This window comes from Silurus meridionalis, chromosome 4 (genome assembly GCF_014805685.1).
Source record: "Silurus meridionalis isolate SWU-2019-XX chromosome 4, ASM1480568v1, whole genome shotgun sequence".
Taxonomy (NCBI): Eukaryota; Metazoa; Chordata; class Actinopteri; order Siluriformes; family Siluridae; genus Silurus; species Silurus meridionalis.
The window spans coordinates 34,842,759-34,867,408 of record NC_060887.1 but is presented as its reverse complement, the minus strand read 5'-3'; the positions used below and the strand labels follow the sequence as shown (position 1 = coordinate 34,867,408).

General features: G+C 36.9%; 1 protein-coding gene across 1 annotated transcript in view; it reads right to left on the bottom strand.

Annotated features, from left to right (window-relative positions):
- The window catches only part of adarb2 (adenosine deaminase RNA specific B2 (inactive)), a 238,513-nt gene that overhangs the window by 98,493 nt on the left and 115,370 nt on the right, over positions 1-24,650 (bottom strand). Inside the window, exon 2 of the mRNA XM_046846163.1 lies at positions 1,873-1,962. Coding sequence (XP_046702119.1) covers positions 1,873-1,962 — 90 coding nt within the window. The remainder of the gene's footprint in view (positions 1-1,872; positions 1,963-24,650) is intronic.

Sequence of the window (24,650 nt, the reverse complement as noted above, 5' to 3'; positions counted from 1 at the left end):
TTACTCCAACAGGATCTGCCTGATTCATCCCATTACCCTACCTCTTGACGAAGATCTCTTTAATTGGAGACACTCTGTGGAGCTGAGGATGGTTCCACATAAACAGACTAAGGATCTGTGAAGTTGCGGAGCAATTGAAGAACGTAAAGCGTGGATTTGGACTGTAATTACTGTAAATAGTATGCTACAATAGATCAGGACCACAGGTTGCATGAAGAGTTCTGCATTTGAACATCCATCACTGAACAGTGCATCTCAACAAGGATGGAACTGTAATGGATAAACATTTAGTGTTGAGGATGATTATGGCTCCCTTTTGAGTTTGGTTCCTCTCAAGGTTTTTTCTTTTTTTATGTCATCTCAGTTTCTTCTTGCCCTAGTCACCACTGGCTCACTTGTACATTCTTTTTAGACAACTTTATACCTGCTTTATTTTTTCAAAGCTGCTTTATGACAATGACCATAAAGTGCTCTACAAACAAAAATAAACTGAATTGAATTTAAGGACCAGTCGAGCACGTGTTAGAGAATCGGGAGGAGTGTGAATTGGCACAGAAGTGAAGTAAAGGCGTAGAATGATTATAAATTCAAATTGAAGCTGCAAGCAGCGATGTGCGGGCCCTCGCACCCGGGCTCACCGCCACCCGGTGGCCTGAGGAAAACAGTGACCAGTGGGGCGAGGTGCATGTAAGTGTGTAAAGATGGGAGAATTATGGCACAGTCATTTCAAAGTGCCACACTTCTTGTTGCCAGCAGGTGGCGCTATGACTATAACTAAATATGCAAATGTAGATCTGTTCAGATCAGGAGTCTTATCAATCATGTCAAGTTTGGGGCAGATTGGACATTGTATGTCCAAGTTATAGCAACCTCCATGGTTCATGGCGAATCCTCGAATTTTGTCAAACCACTATGGACACGCCCTTCGACGAAAACTCTACATCTTTGCAATGTAACATTGCAAAGGCCTTTAGATTATGCCTACCAAATTTGGTGTTGATCTGAACAAATTTCAACTGTTATTCCCATGGCGAGACATTGAAACTTTAATGAACGTTCAAGATCTTCACAATTCACTAGCTCAAAGGTCTTACGATAAGACTGGCCAAAAAAATAAGGGGATGGCATTAAACTTCTAGGAGTAGTTCATTGCACAGTAAAACATGAAACTTCCTGTTGCCAGCAGGTGGCACTATGACTATTACTAAATATGGAAATTTAGATCTGGTCAGATCAGGAGTCTTATCAATCATGTGAAGTTTGGGGCAGATTGGACATTGTATGTCCGAGTTATAGCAACTTCCGTTTTCATGGCGAATCGTCGGAATTTGTCAGATCGCCAAGGACACGCCCTTCGACGAAAACTCTAGATCTTCGCAATTTAACATCGCAAAGGCCTTTAAATTATGCGTACCAAATTTGGTGTCGATTTGAACAAATCTCTAGGAGGAGTTTGTTAAAATACGACATGTGCGAATGGCAAAATCGACCAAAAATTGTCTCATACAATTAAAAATACCCGACTTCCTGTTGGGTGTCGGATTTCGTACCAAGAGACTTTTTTGTAGGGCTTAGTGTGTTACATGTGTGTACCGATTTTCAGACATGTACGTGAAACATAGCTCGAGCCACATACTGTTGAATGTGTATAGGTGGCGCTACTGAGCCGGTTCTGCCACATCCACTTTCGAGGAACATAGCATACCTAATCTTTCGACTTTTTCCGCTGTGTACGCAAAGTTTCATGAGTTTTCGAGCAATTTAAAAAAAAAGAAGAAGAAGAAGAAGAAAGAAACGACACAATTACAATAGAGTCCTACGCACCTTTGGTGCTCGGGCCCTAATTAACATTGCCAATGTTTTTGTACTTACTTAGCGTGTCTTCATCTTCTGTGCTGCTCGGACCTGGACTCATATACTTGAAGGGGACAATCAGTGCAGAAAGCATACTGCTCACTTTTTCTGTAACACACACACACACACACACACACACACACACACACACACATATAGAGACACAGACAAAAGTAGTCAAATATCATGTGATCAAATCCTGGTCTGGAGAACTATGCACAGGCGTCACAGGAGTTACAGTATACCACAGCAGTAACAACAAATCATATTTCTATCTGCTTGTAGTTACATTTAATGTCACGGAATGTCCATGTAGAGCATGTAGAGCAAGTATTATAAATTATTTAAATATATTACAACAGTACAAGGAATTTTGTTCACTTTTCAAAAGAATTCCACATTCAGCTATTATTGATCTGATTACAATGAAAAAAAAAAGGAATATCTGATTGGTCAGATTTAGGATAAAAAAAAAATTCCCATTAAAATGTGATTTTATTGCTTTTAATTTTATTCCAGCAATCAGTTCAGGTAAAATTAACAGAAAATTACAATTACATGGTGAAATCTCGCAGGGCTGTTTAGCATCAAATTCTTCTTCTTCTTTCGGCTTCTCCCATTAGGGGTCGCCACAGCGGATCATCATTCTCCATTCCCCCTGTCCTCTACATCTGCCTCTTTTAAACCAACTACCTGCATGTCTTCCCTCACCACATCCATAAACCTCCTCTTTGGCCTTCCTCTTTTCCTCTTTCCTGGTGTCTCCATCCTCAGCATTCTCCTACTGATATACCCCATGTCCCTCCTCTGCACATGTCCAAACCATCTCAATCTCACCTCCCTCACATTGTCTCCAAAACGTCCTACATGCTCTACATGTATGGTAGAAGAGCAAATAAGTGATCTGGGCTCAAGCTTCATTTTAGATAGGAGTGTAGAGTTTTTCCACAGGGTTTTAAGCGACAAGCTCGAATCAGAATGAGTGAACAGTGGGTGTGAGGGTGTGAGGGGTTTGAGGGGTATAAATCTCCATGTTGGAAAGAATAATCTTAAATCACAAGACCCAACCTGCTATTATGAATGAGGTACCAAAGCATTTTTCCTGTTGGTTTTCTGTCTTTATATATTTAAAAATGTACTCTATTTGGCTTAAAAACATTAACAATTTTTATTTTATTACACACACACACACACACACACACAATTTTTTTTTAAGCTTCATGATATCTGCATAAAATTCTCTTTCCCACATTTATTTACTTTCGTTTCTTTCTTTTCTGATAAAAAAACTAACAAGGAATGTATTTTCTTTGTCAGACTGAACTTCCAGTAAAAGCCACTTGACCTGATTCATGTTGAATCATTCCTTCAAATTGTTTTAGTTTTTAATTTAGTTTTTTATTTGATATTTTAGACAGGAAACGCTTTCTTTTTTTTAGAAAACACAAGAATTTAAATGGCATCTTACAGTCATTTACAGTCATTTCTAAAAAAAATTCTCACAATTGTATAACCGCTTTAAATCCGTGTAATCCACTACACTGTGCCATTTCCCTTCTAACCAACCTCGTAACTGACAAACCTGGACGACGATTGTATTATTAATATACACCCAAATGCACTTACCGTTCATCCAATAAGCATTTAGATGTCATTACAATTCAGAGACATTCGCTTTCTTTCCATCTAAATATCAAATTACATATCAGGAAATAAGATTTGTTTACGTGTCCACATTTCTCACTGTCCATCAACAACGGCAAAAACGTATTCGCCAATTTATCGTGGAAATGGACATCCGGGAACAGCAATTACGGTACGTACAATTTATACGTCTAGCAATTCAGTGATTTACTCACAGAATGCATTTCCATTAATTTAGTGTTGGAGGGGACATTTTTCTTTTTGAGAAAGCCACTTACTGATAACCAAACATTGCTGACAGTTTTCCTTTGTGTCCTCTTGAAGAAGTGTGTGTGTGTGTGTGTGTGTGTGTGCGTGTGTGTGTGTGTGTGTGTGTGTGTGTGTGTGTGTGTGTGGTGTTTACTTTGGAGCTTCCTATTAGAGACATGAGTTCAGGGCGGCATTAGAGAGACTGACAGAGGAGCCAGGCTCCATAATTACATCCCTCCTCGACCCACCGTGGCCTAATGATCAACAGCTCTAAAGACCCTGACATGAAGCTGTGGGAATGAGGAAGAGGAGACTGAAAGAAGAACAAGACAGACACACAGACACACACAGACACACACAGACACTCCCTATAGGACCTCATCATTTCCCACAGCTACAGTTCACTGCTGCTGTTCATAGATTTGGGAAGACAAGTGAAAGCAAGCAAAAATGTAACAAGAAATTATATACAGAAAACATTTTGCTGTAAATATGTATAGTACATATGTAAAAAAAAGAAAACAAGTAATTCATCCTTCATATGTGTTTCTCAACATCACTGTATATAAAAGACAGTAGTTAAGAATGCTATATTTATTTAAGAATTATATATTTATATAATTTTTTTTTTTTAAGCACATTTACAATATTTCAGAAAGATTATTTAAATAGATCTGTTGAATTAATTCCTATCATTCACATAATCGTTCATTACTCAATCTTACTGTCTGTTAGGTCCCTGATTTTCTGTAAAAATGTCTCTCTATATACCACTGAAATGCAGTTGTGTGCTAGCATTTCACATCTGGGCCTTCTACCAGAATCAGTTCACCCCTAAATACCATCATTATGACTATAGAATTCAATATTATAGAGAAACAGTAGAACAGAGCGCTGCATCACAGACAGGAATCTCATACAGTAAGAATAAATGCCATTACTAAATCAAGAAACCCAATGAGGACAATTCAGCAAGTCTCCTTCCACAAATTGTGTATTTATGTTCTACAGGAAAGATAAAGTACCTGACCTTTCCTCACAATGTCCGGCTCTTTTTAAAAAGTCGGTCATGTCCTGAAAATGCCTTTGTAAGTATATCTGCGCCCAAATCAATTTCGTCTACTCTGTCAATCATTGTGGAATGAAAAAGCAGCTATAAAATCCACACCAATATATTTCAGCTTGTGCAGTTTGCTACAGATCCCGGTTATGATCCCTAATGACCATCCAATCAAACGACATGAAAATGCTGTTTTTATACGCCTGCTAAAAGCCTCAGCGAGGCCAAATCACAATCTGATTAGGTGCTGACTGTGAAAGGCTTATGGCAGATACATACCTGGAAAAAGGTGATGTGATGGTGAAACCTGATTGGATAAAAACTTTCACCTGAACTTCCACTCAGGTGTCTCTCTTACACCTGAGAGAAAAGCTATGAAATTAGGAGACTTTTGGGAATAATTGAATACACATTCATGGACAAAAATATTACTTAAGTCTGTGATTCTGGTGTTGACTTCCAGCCTTAATGTAAAAGTGTTTAATGAAAATGTTGCATTGGTTATTTAAGAATGCGGCACATTCATTTTCCCAGGCTCAAAAGTTATCGTGTTTCCTGACTGATTTTAATTCTTAGAATTACTTGTCTTCTTCTTTTGGCTTCTCCCGTTTGGGGGTCTCCACAGCGGATCATCCGTCTCCATACCCCCCTGTCCTCTACATCTGCCTCTTTCAACCCAACTACCTGCATGTCTTCCCTCACCACATCCATAAACCTCCTCCTTGGCCTTCCTCTTTTTCTCCTACCTGGTGGCTCCATCCTCAGCATTCTTCTACTAATATACTCCATGTCCCATGTCCAAACCATCTCAATTATGTCCAAACCATCTCAATTAATACTTGACTATTAAGAAAATACATTTTCTGAGCACATTTTGGAGCTAGTATTAAACTCATAGTCTGTGTTTTGTGTGTCGTTAGCTCAATAGAGTGCGTGTAGATAATGCTTTGTTGCGTGCCGATTTTGAGAGAAAGAAGGTAACGTCCACGGTTTTATAATCACACGATTTTAAGACCAATTTGACCTTGGTAGCTTGCTAAACTGTTGCACCAAAATGGCTGTTCATGTGAGCGAGCGCCCCCTGCAAATACCCTGACCGAAAATAGAGGCAAGAGAGAAAGACGAGAGAGAGAGAGAGAGAGAGAGAGAGAGAGAGAGAGAAAATACAATCTGAAGCTGTGTCACCTATCAGAAACCTTAAGAAATCCTTCCCGCTTGACTGAAACGTGACTGTGCCAAGGCAGCAGGGATTCTGACAACTTGTGTTGAGCGAGATAAGGAACAAGAATCCAATTATTTCTCCTTACCAAGCTGTAGCTAGGATGCTCTCTCTCTCTCTCTCTCTCTCTCTCTCTCTCTTTCTCTTGCTCCCTCTGTCTCACTTTTCTCTATCTCTCTCACTTTCTCGCTCTCTCGCTCCCCCTCCCCCCCTCTTCCATCAAAAACTGGTAAAAAAAAAAAGATTTCTAGGTCAAACACAGAACAGCTAAAATGCCGAATGTCAGCAAGCAGAAGTGAAGATCCAGCGCTTCCATTGTTCTCGTCTTCTGTGTCACTACCTGAATGATGACTGCCAGGGATAGGATGTGAATAAATAATGGAACGCTGCTATCAACATCATCTACCAATCACCCCCAAAGTGCTGAGACAGTCTTTCAGCATCAGTCATGGGGTTCAGTGAGGACTCAGGGGTTTATTGGAAGTCCACACTGAAGGTTAGTGTTAAACAGTTATAACACACACACACCCTGTTATTCTTCTCATCATGTTGCCTCTGTATACCACCATAATAAATCTGTAATGAAACAGTGTTTGAAGTGCAGACTTTTGAGGTGTTTAACCTAAAACATTCAAAATAAATAACTATAAATATATAAATAAATAGAAAAATATTCCCTCTGTTTTATAGGCTCTAAAGTAACTGGACACTCTCCACACGAGCAGAATCATTCCCCTGTTTCCTCTCGTTTCATGACTGAGGGATTTTTGGTGTCACTATACATTCATTACCTCTGGTATAATACAAGTCAATTAATACATTTTTTCCCCATGCTGTTGTAACAAAGAAATTTCCCCACTGTGGGACGAATAAAGGTATATCTTATCTTATCTTAAGTCAGCTAGTTAACAGGAGATTCAAAGCTCCTTCGGCTGAACTTGGAAAGTGCAGCATTTTTTATGTCATATATATTAACATTTGTGACCAACATTTAAACAAATTACATTTTTAAAACAATTTTTAATTAAATGCCTGCTTAGGTAAATAATATATAAAATAATATTTTATAAAAATAAAAATAGAATAAATTATTCAATACACTTTTTTATCATATTGATTACATTGAGTAATTAATTAAATCAACATGAATTAAATAAAATAAAATTAAATAAATGGAAAATTTTACTTAAATAGATTACATTTGTAAAAACCCTATTTGGGTAATACAGGTGTGTGTGTGTGTGTGTGTGTGTGTGTGTGTGTGTGTGTGTGTCTCTGTGTGTGTGTTTTAAATTTAATATTTACTTTTCTAAAGATATGTTCTACTTAACTGTTCTACTTATTTCAGTATACTTAAGTATATATAAACAAATGTCTTGATTCCTTCCATCCTTCATTCATTTACTCTCTCGATATGCGGAATTGTCAGGATTTTCTTGAAGCTGGACATAAAACTCATTCATAAAAATGCTAAAGAATTCATAGCGCTAGCGTTGCCACTAATAAAAAGTGTATTGTATTAACTTCATTTATTCTATTTTATTATTAAAATATACATACATATATTAAAATACGATTTTATATATTATTTAACCTAGCAGGTAATTTGTTTAAAATTGTTTTGATAATGTAAACTGTTGAAAACTGTTACTAAAACTGTGAATTTTGTGCCCTGTTACACCCTTAATATATGTACACATGTATAAATATTAGGGTTGTCAATCAATTATAATATTTATTCGCGATTAATTGCATGATTGTCATGAGTTAACCCGTGATTATTCGCAACTTAATAAAACCTAATCTATTATAAATGTGCTTTAAATATATATTTTTTAATATATTTTTAATTTTCCCTTTGCTATTAATTATTTGAAATTTATGTCATTATTTTACACTCTGGAAATCATAATTTTATTATTAATTTCTTTTGAAATGTCATGTTTCTATAGTTATATGTATTTTTTTTTTTAGTGGTTGTTTTAATTGTTTAATTTGGTACGTGGCTCCTTTAAGAATTATTTAGAATGTCGTTTATCCTTTAGAAAGTCGTGAATAAATGTTTGTTGCGTCAAGATTTTATTTTTGCCTCCTTTCTGTATTTATATTTTGAATAGAAATGGTCAAACAGAAATGCATTAATTGTGCGTTAATTGAATTTTTAATAAAATAAAAAAATGTATATTATAAATTATAATTTATATATATATATATATATATATATATATATATATATATATATATATATATATATATATATATATAGACCAAAATAGAACTTTTGGGTCATAATTCCACTAAACGTGTTTGGAGGAAGAAGAATGATGAGTACCATCCCAAGAACACCATCCCTACTGTGAAGCATGGGGGTGGTAGCATCATGCTTTGGTGGTGTTTTTCTGCACATGGGACAGGGCGACTGCACTGTATTAAGGAGAGGATGACCGGGGCCATGTATTGCGAGATTTTGGGGAACAACCTCCTTCCCTCAGTTAGAGCATTGAAGATGGGTCGAGGCTGGGTCTTCCAGCATGACAATGACCCGAAGCACACAGCCAGGATAACCAAGGAGTGGCTCTGTAAGAAGCATATCAAGGTTCTGGCGTGGCCTAGCCAGTCTCCAGACCTAAACCCAATAGGGAATCTTTGGAGGAAGCTCAAACTCCGTGTTTCTCAGCGACAGGCCAGAAACCTGACTGATCTAGAGAAGATCTGTGTGGAGGAGTGGGCCAAAATCCCTCCTGCAGTGTGTGCAAACCTGGTGAAAAACTACAGGAAACGTTTGACCTCTGTAATTGCAAACAAAGGCTACTGTACCAAATATTAACATTGACTTTCTCAGGTCCTCAAATACTTATTTGCAGCTGTATCATACCTTATACTTATTTGCAGCTGTATCATACCATATCATAAATAGTTAAAAAATTATACATTGTGATTTCTGGATTTTTTTTTTAGATTATGTCTCTCACAGTGGACATGCACCTACGATGACAATTTCAGACCCCTCCATGATTTCTAAGTGGGAGAACTTGCAAAATAGCAGGGTGTTCAAATACTTATTTTCCTCACTGTATATATATATATATATATATATATATATATATATATATATATATATATATATATATATATATATATATATATATACATATACTGTATATTCAAGGGGTGTTCAAGTTTTTATTTCACAAATAAAAATAGAAATGGATGCCAGCGTGGTGATACTACACACAGTAGTAAGTGACTAGTGTGTCCTATTACTGACAGGCGCTACACATGTCAAGATGGCAGGCAACAGTGCCAGTGTGTGAAACAGCGTAGGGTGATGAATTTCCTTGTAAACGAAGGCGTAAAACATAAAACGCATATATCTACATAAGACTTCAAGCACAGTAGGGTGATGAGACATGCAGTAATGAATGGTGTAAATGTTTTAAAGATGACTGTACGTCCGTCAGTGATGATCCCAGTCGTGATGGTTCCTTCTTGATGATGAAGTGAAGCAGGCTGTCCTAGGATGATTTAAATCTGACAAATCTTTCTATGCTGAATCTATCCAGATGTTTTTGTGGATGTATTGTATGTAATGGATGAAAAAATAAATGCAGTTTCCACTGGGTGTGTATACGTCTATGTATGTATACATACACACACACACACACACACACACACACACACACACACACACACACACACACACACACAGAAAGTTTGTTGTGGTGTACTTGCTGCTTCAGTCTCAGCATGACTGCAGGATGCTACAGATTCTGTAAGCACTCCTTCCAAACATCTGTTTCCTGATATTCCAATGTCACAAACACTTTGTTGGAATCACAGCGTAGGCAGGAGATGCAGGAATTCACGCCGTTGTACCCTGCATGAAAGCCTGTTCCATTTGTACCTGCAAATGCTTCACCTCGCGCTGTTGTTAAATGATAATGAAATACACGATAAATATTTCCTGCGATGTCTAGCACGTACATGGAAGAGGTTTCGGGAGAAAAAGTTTTCTCCCAAAAAAAAAAATAATTATTTGAAATGAAATGCATACTAAAAATAATTATGAAATATTTTGAAAAAATAAAATAAAAAAAGTTATTAAGCTATTAAGCTATATTTTACAAAATAGGAGTGTAGGCGGATGCAAGTGCTGGATTAGAACAAATAAATCCAAAAGGTCAGGCGAAATCAACAATGTAGAACAGGCAATGGGTCAGCAATCGGCCAAAAAAAATACAAATAAAAATAAAAAAACGGCAGAATGAGAAACAAAAACAAGCACCAAAACCGAGTAAACATTAAACAAAAATGGCTTTGTAATCAACAGTGAAACCGGACGAGTCAATTTGCCCACTGACACAAAACAACATGAAGGAGTATTTAAACACAAACTAATCAAAGTTTTTTCGGATCGGCCTGATTTATCCAGACATCCCACTTTAGAAAGAAGTTCTCTGTAGATACTGTGCAGTCCAGGATGATTCCACATCAACAGCCTAAAGATCCATAAAGTTACTGAGCAACAAAAGAACTTCGAGGATGGATTTGGACTGTGGTTAATATCAATAGTCTACTACAATGGCTCTCAGGGGCAGTAGTAGTTCAGTGGTTATGACTCTGATCATAAGATCAGGGGTTCAAAAGCCAGCACTGCCAAGCTGCCACTGTTGGGCCCTTGAGCAAGGCACCTAACCATCTCTGATCCTGGAGCCAAATATCATAGCTGACCCTGCGCTCTGATATGTGAAAATCTGGGAAGTAGTCGCACAGTGGTTAAGGCTCTGGACTACTGATTTGAAGGTTGGAGGTTTAAGCCACAGTATTGCTAAGCTGTCACTATAGATCCTTGAGCAAGGCCCTTAACCCTCTGTGATCCAGGGGTGCTGTATCATGGCTGACCCTGCGCTCTCTCCCGGTTTCACGAGATATGTAAAAACCTGGGTTAAGGCCCCGAGTTACTGATCAGAAGGTCGGGGGTTCAAGCCCTGGGATCACCAAACTGCTTCACTTGGGCCCCTGAGTAAGGCCCGCTGTATCATGTCTGCACCCAGCTTCGAAACAGTGAGAATTTCACTGTACATGCGACAAGTAAAAAAACACTCTTATTAATACAGCCGAGGGTCAAGTCGTGACCTTTCAAATCAGCAGTCCAACATCTACCACTTTCCTGACGATTTTTAGTTTGATCTATAAAAACCAAATCACACACAGCTGTGTGATAAATGAGGTCCAACAGCTAAGTGTTGTTATATAAGAGAATGAAACTGAATTAGGGTATTTAAAGCCCCCCTCCCATACACACACACACACACACACACACACACACACACACACACACACACACACACACTATTTACCAGCTGTTATAGACAGTTTGGCCCCGAGGCTTTTAGGCTCTGCTGTCTAACTGCCCATTGAGTCTAACAAGACAAACAGCTCTGCCTAAACATTCAGCCTAAAGACCATGCAATGAAAAAGAGCAGTCACACTTTTTTCACTTTCACTGAGATGTAAGAAATAAAAAAGTTATTAAAACCTGCTGGGTGGCCAATTTCAAAGCAGAGAGACAAAAAGATTAAAGAGGTTAAAGAGAAAGGAGGGGCTGGACATGCTACTGAAGCAGCCAGTGGATTAAATCATTGATTCTTTTTCTCTCTCTCTCTCTCTCTCTCTCTCTCTCACTCTCACTCTCCACCTTTCACTCTCTCCATCATAAATAAAAAAAGCAGTGTTGTAGTGGCAGTTGAGGAAGACTTCATTACCATAGTCATGTTTAGAATCTGAAAAACGTCACACTGCATCTGTACACTGCATCCTACAAATACTGTGATTTTTTAAACTGCTATACAAATACAGTTTCATATTATTTGTAAAAAAATAATAAAAAATTACTGCTAGGCAATAAGAATATGCATAATATTAATATCATCATGAATTATATCACAATTTTTTTTTTTTTCATATCGTGGGCATCTGTATTGTAATATCTTTCTACTAATATAGATATTATCATTTTTGTTAAATAACTGTCCGATTCGGCTCCGAATAAAAATGCAAAAACTTTTCAGCGTAAAATAGTAATTGAAAACATTTTTGAAATCCCTAAACAATTTAATCTAATTTATTTCTTTCCCATATTTTTTTTTTTAATAATTTCTTAATTGTATTTATTTATTTATTTATTTATTTATTTATTTATTTATTTATTTATTTATATTTTATTTATATTTATTTACTTATTTTCTTTTAATAAAACATTTACACTGCATTGTTTGAAAGTAGATTTTCTGTTGTATCGGCTGCTTTCTATTAGGAATCTTTAAAAATTTAAATATTCACATAAGAATATTATGAGTATTAATTTGACACAAAAACAATTATTGTGAAGTTGTGAAAAAAACCCAAATAGTAAATATATAAGAATCTCACATATACTTTTATGTAAATATTAATTCATGTTTAGTTACTGCTTTATTCTGGTTAGGGACATGGTGGATTAACTGCTGTACCAAATGTCTTATAATATTGGCAGATAATGTTGCTCCCTTCCAAAAATACATGTTTACATTTTTTACATTTTTTTATACTTGCGACTGTAATTATATGTAATTTTTAAGTATCCATGAATAGATAATTCATGATCATTTATAATAGTAATATCCAATATAATAATAGTAATATATTGTAATAATTAATTAAAATAAGTATATGTATATTTATAGTAATATTCAAATCCAGTAAAATTCTGCAAGGCAGTTATTTATTTATTTATTTATTTATTTATTTATTTATTTATTTATTTATTTGTTTGTGGAGCAGTTTTACAGAATTCCCAATTAAAAGAAATACTACTACTACTAATAATAATTTAGTTGTAAATATTTTTCCTTCTGATAGAAAACTCTTCATTTTTTGCTTTATTAGTACTTGAAATTATTGTATTTACTGTATATAATAGTTCTCAGTAACCTTTCCTAAAACCTCTAGTACTGACAGCTCCTTGTATATTTACGAATATGAATATAAACATGGCATCAGTTTAAAGACTGGAATTTGCTTTAAATGTGAAGATTTGTTTTGTGAAAACATGGAAAAAAATGACAAACCAATACATACCTGCCATAACTGCACCTGTAAAGCCTTAAACACGTTTCTGATCAGACTACACGTTTATTTAAAGCTAATTAAGGCCATTTTGTTTGCATTAATCACTTTCTTGCTTGACTTTCAGAAATTATAGGTTTGCATAACAGACTTGACGTACAGCACATTAGGGAGGTATCTGGATATAGAATAAGTGTGCGTGACACCAGATATTACTTCTCCTTACAGTCAGTCAACCCTGCCGGCGTTTTGTTTTGGCTTAAAAACAGCTAATTTTTGCCTACGTCCACCCACCCGGACGTCATAAGTTCATTGTTCTCCCTGCCAACGGCTTCTTTCTTTATAAACTCTACCTCATAATTTTCTTGTAGCCGTTATACACTAAGCAAAACAAGACACAGGCGGAAAGACAATCTGTCAGACCAGACTGTTTGTAAATTTAGTCGACAAATTAGCTGCTAGAATGATAAGGCGAGCCAATGACAACATTGAACAGCACAAAATTCATGCACGGCTTTTTCTCCGCTTGGCTTTCTCGCAATGCGTCCAAACATTCAGGCAATCAAAACATATTAGAAGCCTTTAATACTAAACTGTATGGATGATAGTTTTTGCAATAGCATATCTATATAATTAATTACCAAACTTTTACTGCCGATTAAAATGTATCCTGTGTGTAAAATGTATCCTGGTCTGGGAAAAAAGTGTGCATGTCACAGATTTCTTCATATTCCGTCATTATCTGGGGTGCCATTACTTTAGAAAGCATTTTAAAATAACATAGTATGATATACATTTTGTGAGAGGAAAGGTTGAGTTTCTTTGGTTGTTTAGGTCAAAATGATCAATTATTGCCCCTAATTTTAAATCTGTGCTTGTGCCCCTAGATCCAGGATGGACTCCAATGTTTCTATTGAACTCCACTGAGATGGCAAGTTTCACAAGACTCATAGCTGAATGTTTAACGAAACAAACTGCCCAGATTTACATTCATATTCACAGCATTTGGCAGATGCTGTTCTCCAGAGCGACGTACAACTGAGCAGTTACTAAACAGATTACAACTCAGCAGTGGCAGCTTGGTGGTGCTTGGATTTGAACTCATGACCTTCCGATCCAGAGTCCAATGCCACTGACCTACCACCTTCAGACGACAAGAGTTACATTTTTGTTCCTACACCCTTCATCATTTGGTCAAAGAAAATACCATTAAATTGCGTAGTTTGTTCCATAGAAACCAATGTAACCTGCATGTGAGAGAGCAACAATATGCAGTTAAGCATCTACCAGAAGTGCAAATAGTAGCAACTGTGCAAATTGACAAGTGCAGATAAATATGTAAGTATATGTACGGTAAAGCATGTCAAAATATGATATGTACACGATATGTACACATAAAATAATGTACAGAAAAATGTGCATGAGCTGTTGATTAAGTATAACAATAGAAATGTGTGTGCAATGTGCAAATGAGAAAGTGCAAGTGCACTAAGAATTATATATATATATACACACACACACACACACACACACACACACATATATATATATATATATATATATATATAATTATATACTTTGAATATAAGCGAACCACTAAGCTGGTGTATGCAGAATCTGTCAGAGGAAAGAAAAACTCTTCAATCTCGTCATCTGTCAGTAACGTTAATACAATTACTGTAACACTTTAACGCTACCTTCGCACCAGTGACAAAGTGACAAAATAAGCATTTATTCCAGACGTACATACATGCTCAGCTTCCAACAACTAGGGAGATCTTGCTATTCTCACTCAAGTATATATATATATATATATATATTGAATTATATACTTGAGTGAGAATAGCAAGATCTCCCTAGTTGTTGGAAGCTGAGCATGTATGTACGTCTGGAATAAATGCTTATTTTGTCACTTTGTCACTGGTGCGAAGGTAGCGTTAAAGTGTTACAGTAATTGTATTAACGTTACTGACAGATGACGAGATTGAAGAGTTTTTCTTTCCTCTGACAGATTCTGCATACACCAGCTTAGTGGTTCGCTAAATAGAGAAGACGAGCTCATATTTAGCACCTGATTAGCTTTGCAGAATACAGAAAAAAAATCCCACCATCTGCTTTGCATGGGTTTCTCTGCTCCATGCCAAGTGCAGAGGTTTGAGTGCTCTAGCTGCTGCTTTCTTCAGTGGGCACAGGTCCTAATCTTACACCCAACCAGTCGACACACACACACACACGCACGCACGCACGCGTGCGCGTGCACATGCATAAAAAAAACCCCAATCCAACACACCTCCTCATGATTCAATTAGTGTAATGAGCGTGGCTTTTGTGCTTGTCTGTATCGAGTGTCATGGTGGAGAGATTCTTGCAGGCCCGAGGCTATGGGTTTGGAGTGGGTGGGAGGAACACTTTCAATAAGGCAGTCAGAGCAGCATGTTCTTCACGATGCTCAGCAAATCAAGAGGTTCTCTGTGGAAAATCTCAGCTCAAGGCGGACTTAAAATTGCATAATACAATAAAAAGCATAAAAGGTTGCATTCGTTCCAGGAGCGCAACAAGTTCTTTTAAGGAGGATGTGTACAGCTTCGAGTCTGGATTTTTCCTTCCTGCTTCTCTCCTCTTTATATAAATCAGAAGTACATTAACAAGGATTCAGCAAAACCAGAAACGACTTCTAACCTCTTGATAATAATATTTATACAACAGTACACGTGAATTCTTAAATCTGGTTATCAGATTTTCTACCATTTTGTATTCATTTCTATTACATCTGCTCTGTCTATAAATTCAGCTGTGGATTATACACCCAGTATATACACACAAATATAGATAACTTTGTGGACACCTGACCATCAGATTCCAATGTAATTTTTGAACATCCCATTCCACAATTAGTCGCCATTTGCTGTTATAATAACCTCCACTCTTCTGAGATGTTTCACTAGGTTTTAGAGTGTCCTTGTGGAGATTTGTGTGAGATTCATTCAGCCACTGGTGTGTTAGTAAAGTCAGGTACTGATGTCAGTGAGATGAGGAGGCCTGGGGTGCATTCAGTGTTCACATCCTTCCCAAAGGTGTTCAATAGTGTTTGGTTTCAACCCATGTAAAGCATTTCTTCATGGTGCTGGCTGTGCTTCAGCCTTTAACTTTGTGGTAACAGTTTGAGGAAGAATCACATATGGCTGGAAAAGTCTGATGCTTCTTTCAGCTGCTCCTTTTAGGGTTGTATGGAGATGGATGAGCTGCTGTGGAGACCCCTGTCCTCTACATCTGCCCCTTTCAAACCAACCACCTGCATCTCTTTCCTCACCATATCCATAACCCTCCTGCTTGCCCTCCATCTTTTCCTTCTGCCCTGGAGGCTCAATCCTCAGCATTCTTCTACCGCTTCATATACCCCATGTCCCTCCTCTGCACATGACCAAACCATTACAATCTCACCTCTCTCACCGTGTCTCGAAAACGTCCTACACCTGCACGGTTTCTCTAATAAACTCATTTCTAATCCTGTCCATCGTCGTCACTCCCAATGAAAATCTCAGCATCTTCAGCTCTGCTACCTCCAGCTTCACCTCCTGTCTTTTACTCAATGCACTGTCTCTAATCCATACACAGTCCTATACACGTTCCCTTTCACTCTTGCAGATACTCTTCTATCACTCTGTATACATTATTGTTTATGTAGTAATATTTGGACAAGTTTTAAATCAGAATATCAGGATGTTTATTTCACATTAATGGAAGGAAATTCCAGTGTTAGCGCTTTGTAACTGGAACTTTTCCGAAAAGAAAAGTCTCCAGGAACAAGGACCACTTTTCTCAGGAATGTGATGAGAACATAATTATGTTGTGGGCTTTTTTAACCCCAAGAGAGACATCTCTGAGTATCTATGAATAAAAGTAGATTCTCAACCTCGCCTTTCTTTCTATTCATAGACAATGCCGAACAACCGCACACCACAGGAAACACGAGAAACCCTTTTGCAAGGTTTTCCTGTAAAAGCTTTCTAATGTCGTGGCACCAAAATATGGCTAGGATAAATAAATCAGGGTGCATTAGTACTCGATAGGTCCTGTGTCATTGCAGGTGGTCCTGTCTGATTCATTCCAGCTACCAGAACTTAAGGTTGCTCTGACAATCAGCATGCAGTCAAGAGCTAAGTGTTCAGCCTCAAACTGTGATTCAAAATCAAAGATTTAACAAAGCAGAAAAAAAAAAAAGTAAAAATACTTGGTAATAAGTAGTGCCAAAGTGGTAGTAGAGCTCAGATCTTCTAACACCTTGCTCATATCTCAATCTCAAATCCTTCCTCACCTGTCATAGGAATGAAGCAATAAATAATCGACTGCGGTGTGTAGATTCTCTTCCCTGACTGAATATGCATGAGAACCACACAGTCAAAGGTGCTAACATGCTAGCGCTGACTCGATATCTGAGGCAGGTGCGGCTGCGTTTCTGAAAAACACACTTCTGGATGAGTTGCATAAAATGAGAAAAAAATCTCTGCATATATGATCAGACATCATAACTTTTTCAGAATTGCTTTAATATCTTTCCGAAACAAATGCCTGAGCAGCCCCAGGTGTTAAGCGCTTCATCTGGAGGTGTGTGAGATCTGTTTCATGTGTGATGGAGGAAGGAAAAATTGCTTTCCCTCCTCAACACACGAGCACAAATCCATCACAGATTGAAAGGGCATCTTCGTGATAAAAATAATGTGATTTTGCAAATAAGAATGCTAGGTCTATGCTAATATGCTTATTGATTACACTTATTTTTATAGTAGGTTTAATAGTTAGTCGTGTATTCAATTCAGTTTAAATTTTTATAGCATTTTCAACAAAGGACATTAAGCCAAAGCATCTTTACAGAAATTAATATATTACAAATATTCAATTCAAATCAATTCAAATCGCACTTTTAACAATGGACATTGTCTGCAGCTTTACAGAGATAAGCAGGTTATGAAATGTATACATGTATTTATTCCTAATAAGTGAGCCAGAGGTGACAATAGGAAAAATCTTTCTTAGATAGTATGAGGAAGAAACCTCGAGAAGAACCAAAAGAGAACCCATCTTCATCTGGTGGAAAGTTAATTTATTATAATTCTATCATTGTTGATTTTATCAACTGATAATTGTTCACTGATGGAAACTTCTATCTATCTATCTATCTATCTATCTATCTATCTATCTATCTATCTATCTATCTATCTATCTATCTATCTATCTATCTATCTATCTATCTATCTATCTGTTGCCAGTTTTTGAGTATAAATGTACAGTATCTAAGTGAGATTTAACACTACAAAGAAAACAAAAACTTCATTTGGCACAAGCTATTTTTAGGAAGTGCAAATCTTTACGGATTTTATGTGGAAGCACGCTGAGTGTGAAAAAACTGAGCCACGTGTGGATATAGTGCACCCTTCACAAATAATCCACATGAACACCAGAGCAAACAACTAAAGACCAGGTCCTGCTACACTACCTTTATTATTACAGTGCAGTATTGCTATCAGGATCCAAACTTCGAGACCATTCGAGACAAGTCTTGGAATCAGAAACACACACACACACACACACACGCACTTCAACTTTTTTCCTCACACTCTATTTCCTGCATCTGACCCAAAACAGAAACCTTTTTCTATTTTTTTCCCTCTACATCGTTTCAATTTTCTCGTTCTGCTCCGCTCACACATTTCCGACTCTCTCTGTTTGAACTCCTCCACGCCGTTTTCATGTCACCGCTCTCTCATTTCTCAGTCATCACCTCGTTCTCCTCGCTCTGAAACACATCCCCCTCCACAGAAAGTCACACACCTCACATGATTCAGATGTAAAATATGAAATATACACATGTAAGTATTAGACATGTCACTTTTTGTTTCACACATTCCTTTTTTTCCCATATTGCAGTGCGAAAAGAGCGTGTGGCTTTGTTTAGTTTTCATTACTTTTTTCCCGCTCCCACGATTCATTGCTTTTCATGTGTGACTCTAATAAAATACATTTATTTTGACAGAGTTTTGCATGATCCATTCATTTTCACTTCATTTATTCTGACTTATAACTAACATTATTCATTATTTCTTTTCACAAAAACATGATTAATGCTTTTAACACTAATGTAAATGATTAGTGTTGAAAAAATAAAAATAAATGCAAAATGAAAAATCATAAATTTGTGTACTCTGGCATTTAACATGATTTATTTGTTTCAATTCATGTGTGATTCTCTCTCTCTCTCTCTCTCTCTCTCTCTGTATATATATATATATATATATATATATATATATATATATATATATATATATATATATATATATATATTTTTTTTTTTTTTTTTTTGATTGATATATATATATATTTTGTGAAAATCCGCTAACATCTTATTATATGATTTATTTGCTTAGGTAATTTTGAAACATTATTTGCTCATATTTGTATAATTTATTTTTACAATTTATGCCCATGTAAAAAACATTTATTTATTTATGTTTACATGATTATTTCGACCTGATGCTTTTCCAGGTTTTCAAAATGATTCTACAATGTCTTAGGTCTGCAATGGCCAGTTTTACACTCAACTCAAAGGTTTATTTAGGAACAGTTGATAAAGTCAACAATGATGGAACTATAATGAATTTTGGAGTCTGGTTCCTTTAAAGATTTCTTCCTCTTACCTTTTCAGGAAGTAGTTTTTTCCTTGCTATAGTCACCACTGGCTCACTCATTAGGGATAAACTTAAAGAGACTGATTTGTGCTGATAAAATATATTTTTGTAAACGATTTATCTCTGTAAAGCTGTTTGGGGACGATGTCTATTATTAAAAGCACTATACAAATAAAACTGAATTAAATTCTATTACTCTCGAATGTGAACATTTATGTTCAAAAGTGATTTTTTTTTTTTGTACACGCTTCTTTTACTCATTTATTATTATTATTTTTTAAATGATGTATTTTATGTTCAGGTTATTTTTTTCATGAGTCCTTTATGTTTCTATATTACTCATAGATTTTTTTTACAGATTCCTTTATGTTCACATGATTTTAAACACGATTTCTGCCCACGATTTTCAGAAAACGTGGCCTGATTTATAGCACATTATTCATGACATCACATGACGTCGATGTGCAAGTTGTGTAAAATGTTGAAATCACATTCGATCAGATATACTTTCCCCTGCCTGTTTGCACTGTAAAAATGATCTACATTAGTTTATCACCATCTGCTCTGGCTCTGTACATCTTGAAGGTTTGATTCCGCCTGCTATTTATTTGCATCTGCCAGTCTGACATGTGTAATCAGTCCTGAGGATTCACTCGAACGTACGAGCACAGAAATCACCAATGCACTGATTCCTCTCCGGCCCAGATGGGGCACGGCTATTTTCTCTTTCTCTTCCCTATCACTGGTTCCGTACCACAGCGCTCACCGCATCAGTTATTCAGCACACAGCGTCTCCTCACTAATTTGTTTGTCAGTACATATTGAAAGGCCGATCTGTCATTCTTCCATGCTTTGGTTGTGCTGTGATGTTTGCAGACATGGTAAAACATAAGTTGTAGCATGGCGTATGCCTGGGTTTCTCTGAGAATGGCTTGGAAATAAAAGACAGGCAGGAGTGTGGAAGAAACATACAAAGCGAAATATAAAAACTGCTTGATTAACCAGGCCTCAATGACACGTCCTGGAAAAAAACCAAACGTGCCGATTTTTACTTTTTTTTTTTAAACAGCGTTTAAAAAGAGCAAGAATGAGGATGCTGAAGGCATCTTCACAAAACCTGGTTCAAGGACGAGATAGATTTCATAACAGCTCATATAAATGAAGCAGATATAGGACTATATTTAGGATACAAGACTTCTGAAATATTAATACTAAAGACTTTAAAAGGATGTTTACTCAATTTTCTCTCTATATTTTTTTCCCACTCTCTCTCCTTCCCTCCATTCACCTTTTTCTCTTCACCCACTTCCCCCTCCTCTCTCTGTCCTGTTCCTCATTGCTTCTTCAAATCCCAGGGCAAATTTGGTCCTAAATGCGAACTGACAGTTCATAATATCCCGTTCCCAACTCTACTCACCACACTAAGTGCGATTCAGAGTCAATTAAAGAAGTATTTGATGTTGACATGCCAGGACTAGGAATTGCCAGGCAGGTCTGTGATCACATTCGTCCTCTCATGCAGCAGGTAAAATGATATCGAAGGCTAATACAAGATCAGTAAAATAAAAGTGCAGGAATTTTAAAAGCCACACAGGTCAGTTGTTATCGTTTTCATCCATCTGGGAGGTGATTTGTGTGTAAAAAGCAGAGTGGAGATTTAATAGATTTATTCCAATTTAATATAAAATAATATATGGGGGAATAAACAACTCAATCTACTTTAAACTCCCCGGCTTGTGAAGACACTACACTGCTCACAAAAGTCAGAGATGTAATCAAATCTTGTTAATGATGTCTTTACTCGGCCACTGATTTTGGAGCTTGGCCTATATATATATATATCTATATATATCTATATATATCTATATCTATATCTATATATCTATATATCTATATATATATATATATATATATATATATATATATATATATATATATATATATATATATTCTTTTTCATCTTCTCACTATAAGTCACTGATAGATGAGAAGGTGAGAGCGACAGAAAAAGACTACAGAGCTACTTTAAGGGGTAATACTTATTTAATGTAAGGATACATGTACATGTATAGTTTTTTCAGCAATTAGTTATCTAACAATAACTGTAAAATGTGACAATAATTGACAGACATATTTCTATTTAAAAAAAAATTAAATCTTCAGAACGGAGCTCAGGAAGATCTGCAAATTACAGTTGCAGAATGCACTTAGCATCCAATTTGTTGTGATTAATAAATTCTATCTATCTATCTATCTATCTATCTATCTATCTATCTATCTATCTATCTATCTATCTATCTATCTATCTATCTATCCATCCATCTATCCATCCATCTATCCATCCATCCATCCATCCATCCATCCATCCATCCATCCATCCATCCATCCATCCATCCATCCATCCCTTTTCAGCCATATGTGCTTCTTCTCGTTTCCAACATTTTCACAGACACCCTTACCCAGAGCAACTCACTGTACAATTGTCTCATTTATACAACTAAGCGGTTGAGTGTTAAGTGTCGTGCAGTGGCAGATTAGTGGTGTGCTGGGATTTGAGCTCACAACCTTTTGAAGAAAGAAATGTAACAGCTTAACCACAAAGTTGGACGCACACAGTAGTATAGAACGTCTTAGGATGCAGTAACTAAGAGACCAAAACCTGTTATACACACACACACACACACACACACACACACACACACACACACACACACACACATTATCCAACTCCTAGACTCATGATGAGTGTTAGAAGTAAAGTAAAAGATAATGGAATAATTTGTGGAGCAAAGCTTCAAAATACAGAATTAAAAGTAAGATATTTTCAGACACAAAACAAGAACGGATGTTTCTCCCTCTCTCTATTCATCCATCTATCTGTTTATCTACCTTTTTCTCTCTCCCTTTATAAATATTTTCTACCATTTTCCACCCACAAAACCTTCATCCCTGCATTATCCTCTGCTTGATATTCAGTGGAAAACAGCAGCAGAACACGACATTGGGTTCAGAGGTCACTTCAAATAACCTTGTTATCTTACAAATGAATGAGGGGGCTCCATCTGCGATGTGATTTTTAACCCTGTAAGGCTCAACACATATATCCATGTCATTTCTCACAACTAAGCGGTTACAAACAGCGATAAACGTTAACCGGATGAGACGAGCAGCCGTGATTTGGTCAGCGCTGAGTTCTCAGAGGGGCTGACCTCGAATGCTCATTATATGGGCTTGTCATACAGGCCTGGAGCAAATTGACCTGAAGGTCATCTGTACATGAGTGTGCAGGGCTGAGTAATGCAATCAGGGGAGAGCAGCGAAAGAGAATGATATCATGTATCATCGATTCGTACAGATGTGGTGCTGAATTTGAGGTGTATATTGATTCCTGAATAGACGGCTAACTTCTGTCAAAAAGCATTCAGACATTTGGACGTTAAAGCAAAATACACAATGTACAGATGAAGAAGAGGAGCAGTCTGAAAATGGGAAAGCGAGGTTCCAGTTACTGTTTTACAGCCACACTGATGCCAAAGGGGGCTGTTCGTTAGCCAAAATTAAATTACACAAATTTCCTTGTTTGCTGCAATAATGCCATTCCTCTGATTGCCACACCTGGGTAAAATATGCAAATGTGCCGCCTCCGCATAATGAATGGCAATGAGTAATGATTATCATCCTGTGATATTGGGTCCATAATCATTGTGCGCTGTTCCATAAGCAGCCATTCAATTTCACAGTAATGATGTAGTGCACAAGTGGGGGCAGTTTTCAATCCTGGCATCTGGAACTTGTGGAATGTCGGCAATTTGGACAGCGTGGGTAACGTTCATGGGGAAATGTCTCTCGGAGAACTCTACTTCTATCTATCTGTCTGTCTGTCTGTCTGTCTGTCTGTCTGTCTGTCCGTCCGTCCGTCCATCCGTCCGTCCATCCATCACAAGCATTAAGGTTCCTAAACTATATGGGCAAAAATAGTCTGATGTCTTCTCCCGCCGTCTGTGATTCTTCTCCAAACTCTTACAACAAAATTAGATGCACACAATTGTATTAAATCTCTTTGCATGTGGTAGCATTGAATTTCCCCTTTCACATGGACTAGGAGACTCAAACATATTCCAGCATGACAATGCTCCTGTGCACAAAGCCAGCTCGTTGAAAAAATGTTTTATATGGGTTGGAGTGGAAGATCTCCTGCTATAGAGCTCTGACCTCAACCCTACTGAACACCATGGGGATGAATATGAACACTGACTGCACCCCAGACCTCCTCACCTCACCTACATCACTACCTGACTTTACTCACAGTCTTGTAGCTGATGAACACAAATTTCAACAGCTTTCCATAATGCTTTTTGACTATCTCTGGATAACCTTATCTAGTCCTTGCTTTGTACCGACCTAGAGGAAGCTATTCAGCAACACTTTATTATTAAGCCCTTTATTTAATCCAGCTTGTTCACCTCATAAATAAACAGATCAGCTTACAAAGCTTTAACTATTAGAATACTACTCACATCAGCACCTTCATAAGGAAGTGGTAGCTCAGTTAAGGTGTAAGACTTTTGTTTAGAAGGTCATGATTTTAAATCCAAGGACCACCACTGCTTGAGTTTGGCCCCAACCCTCAACCCTCGGTTGGATATGCGCATAAATCTAAATGTTGCAGTGTAGTTTGCTAAATAGCCGAGCCTCTGCTGTAAAAAAAACATAAATGTGGTATATTGCATGCAAACTGGGACTTGGACTCTAGTACTTTTTTATTTGGATTACTCATTAATTGTAGCACTGAATGTGGATGTTGGTTAATGAAAAAGAAAATGCTTGTTTTGAA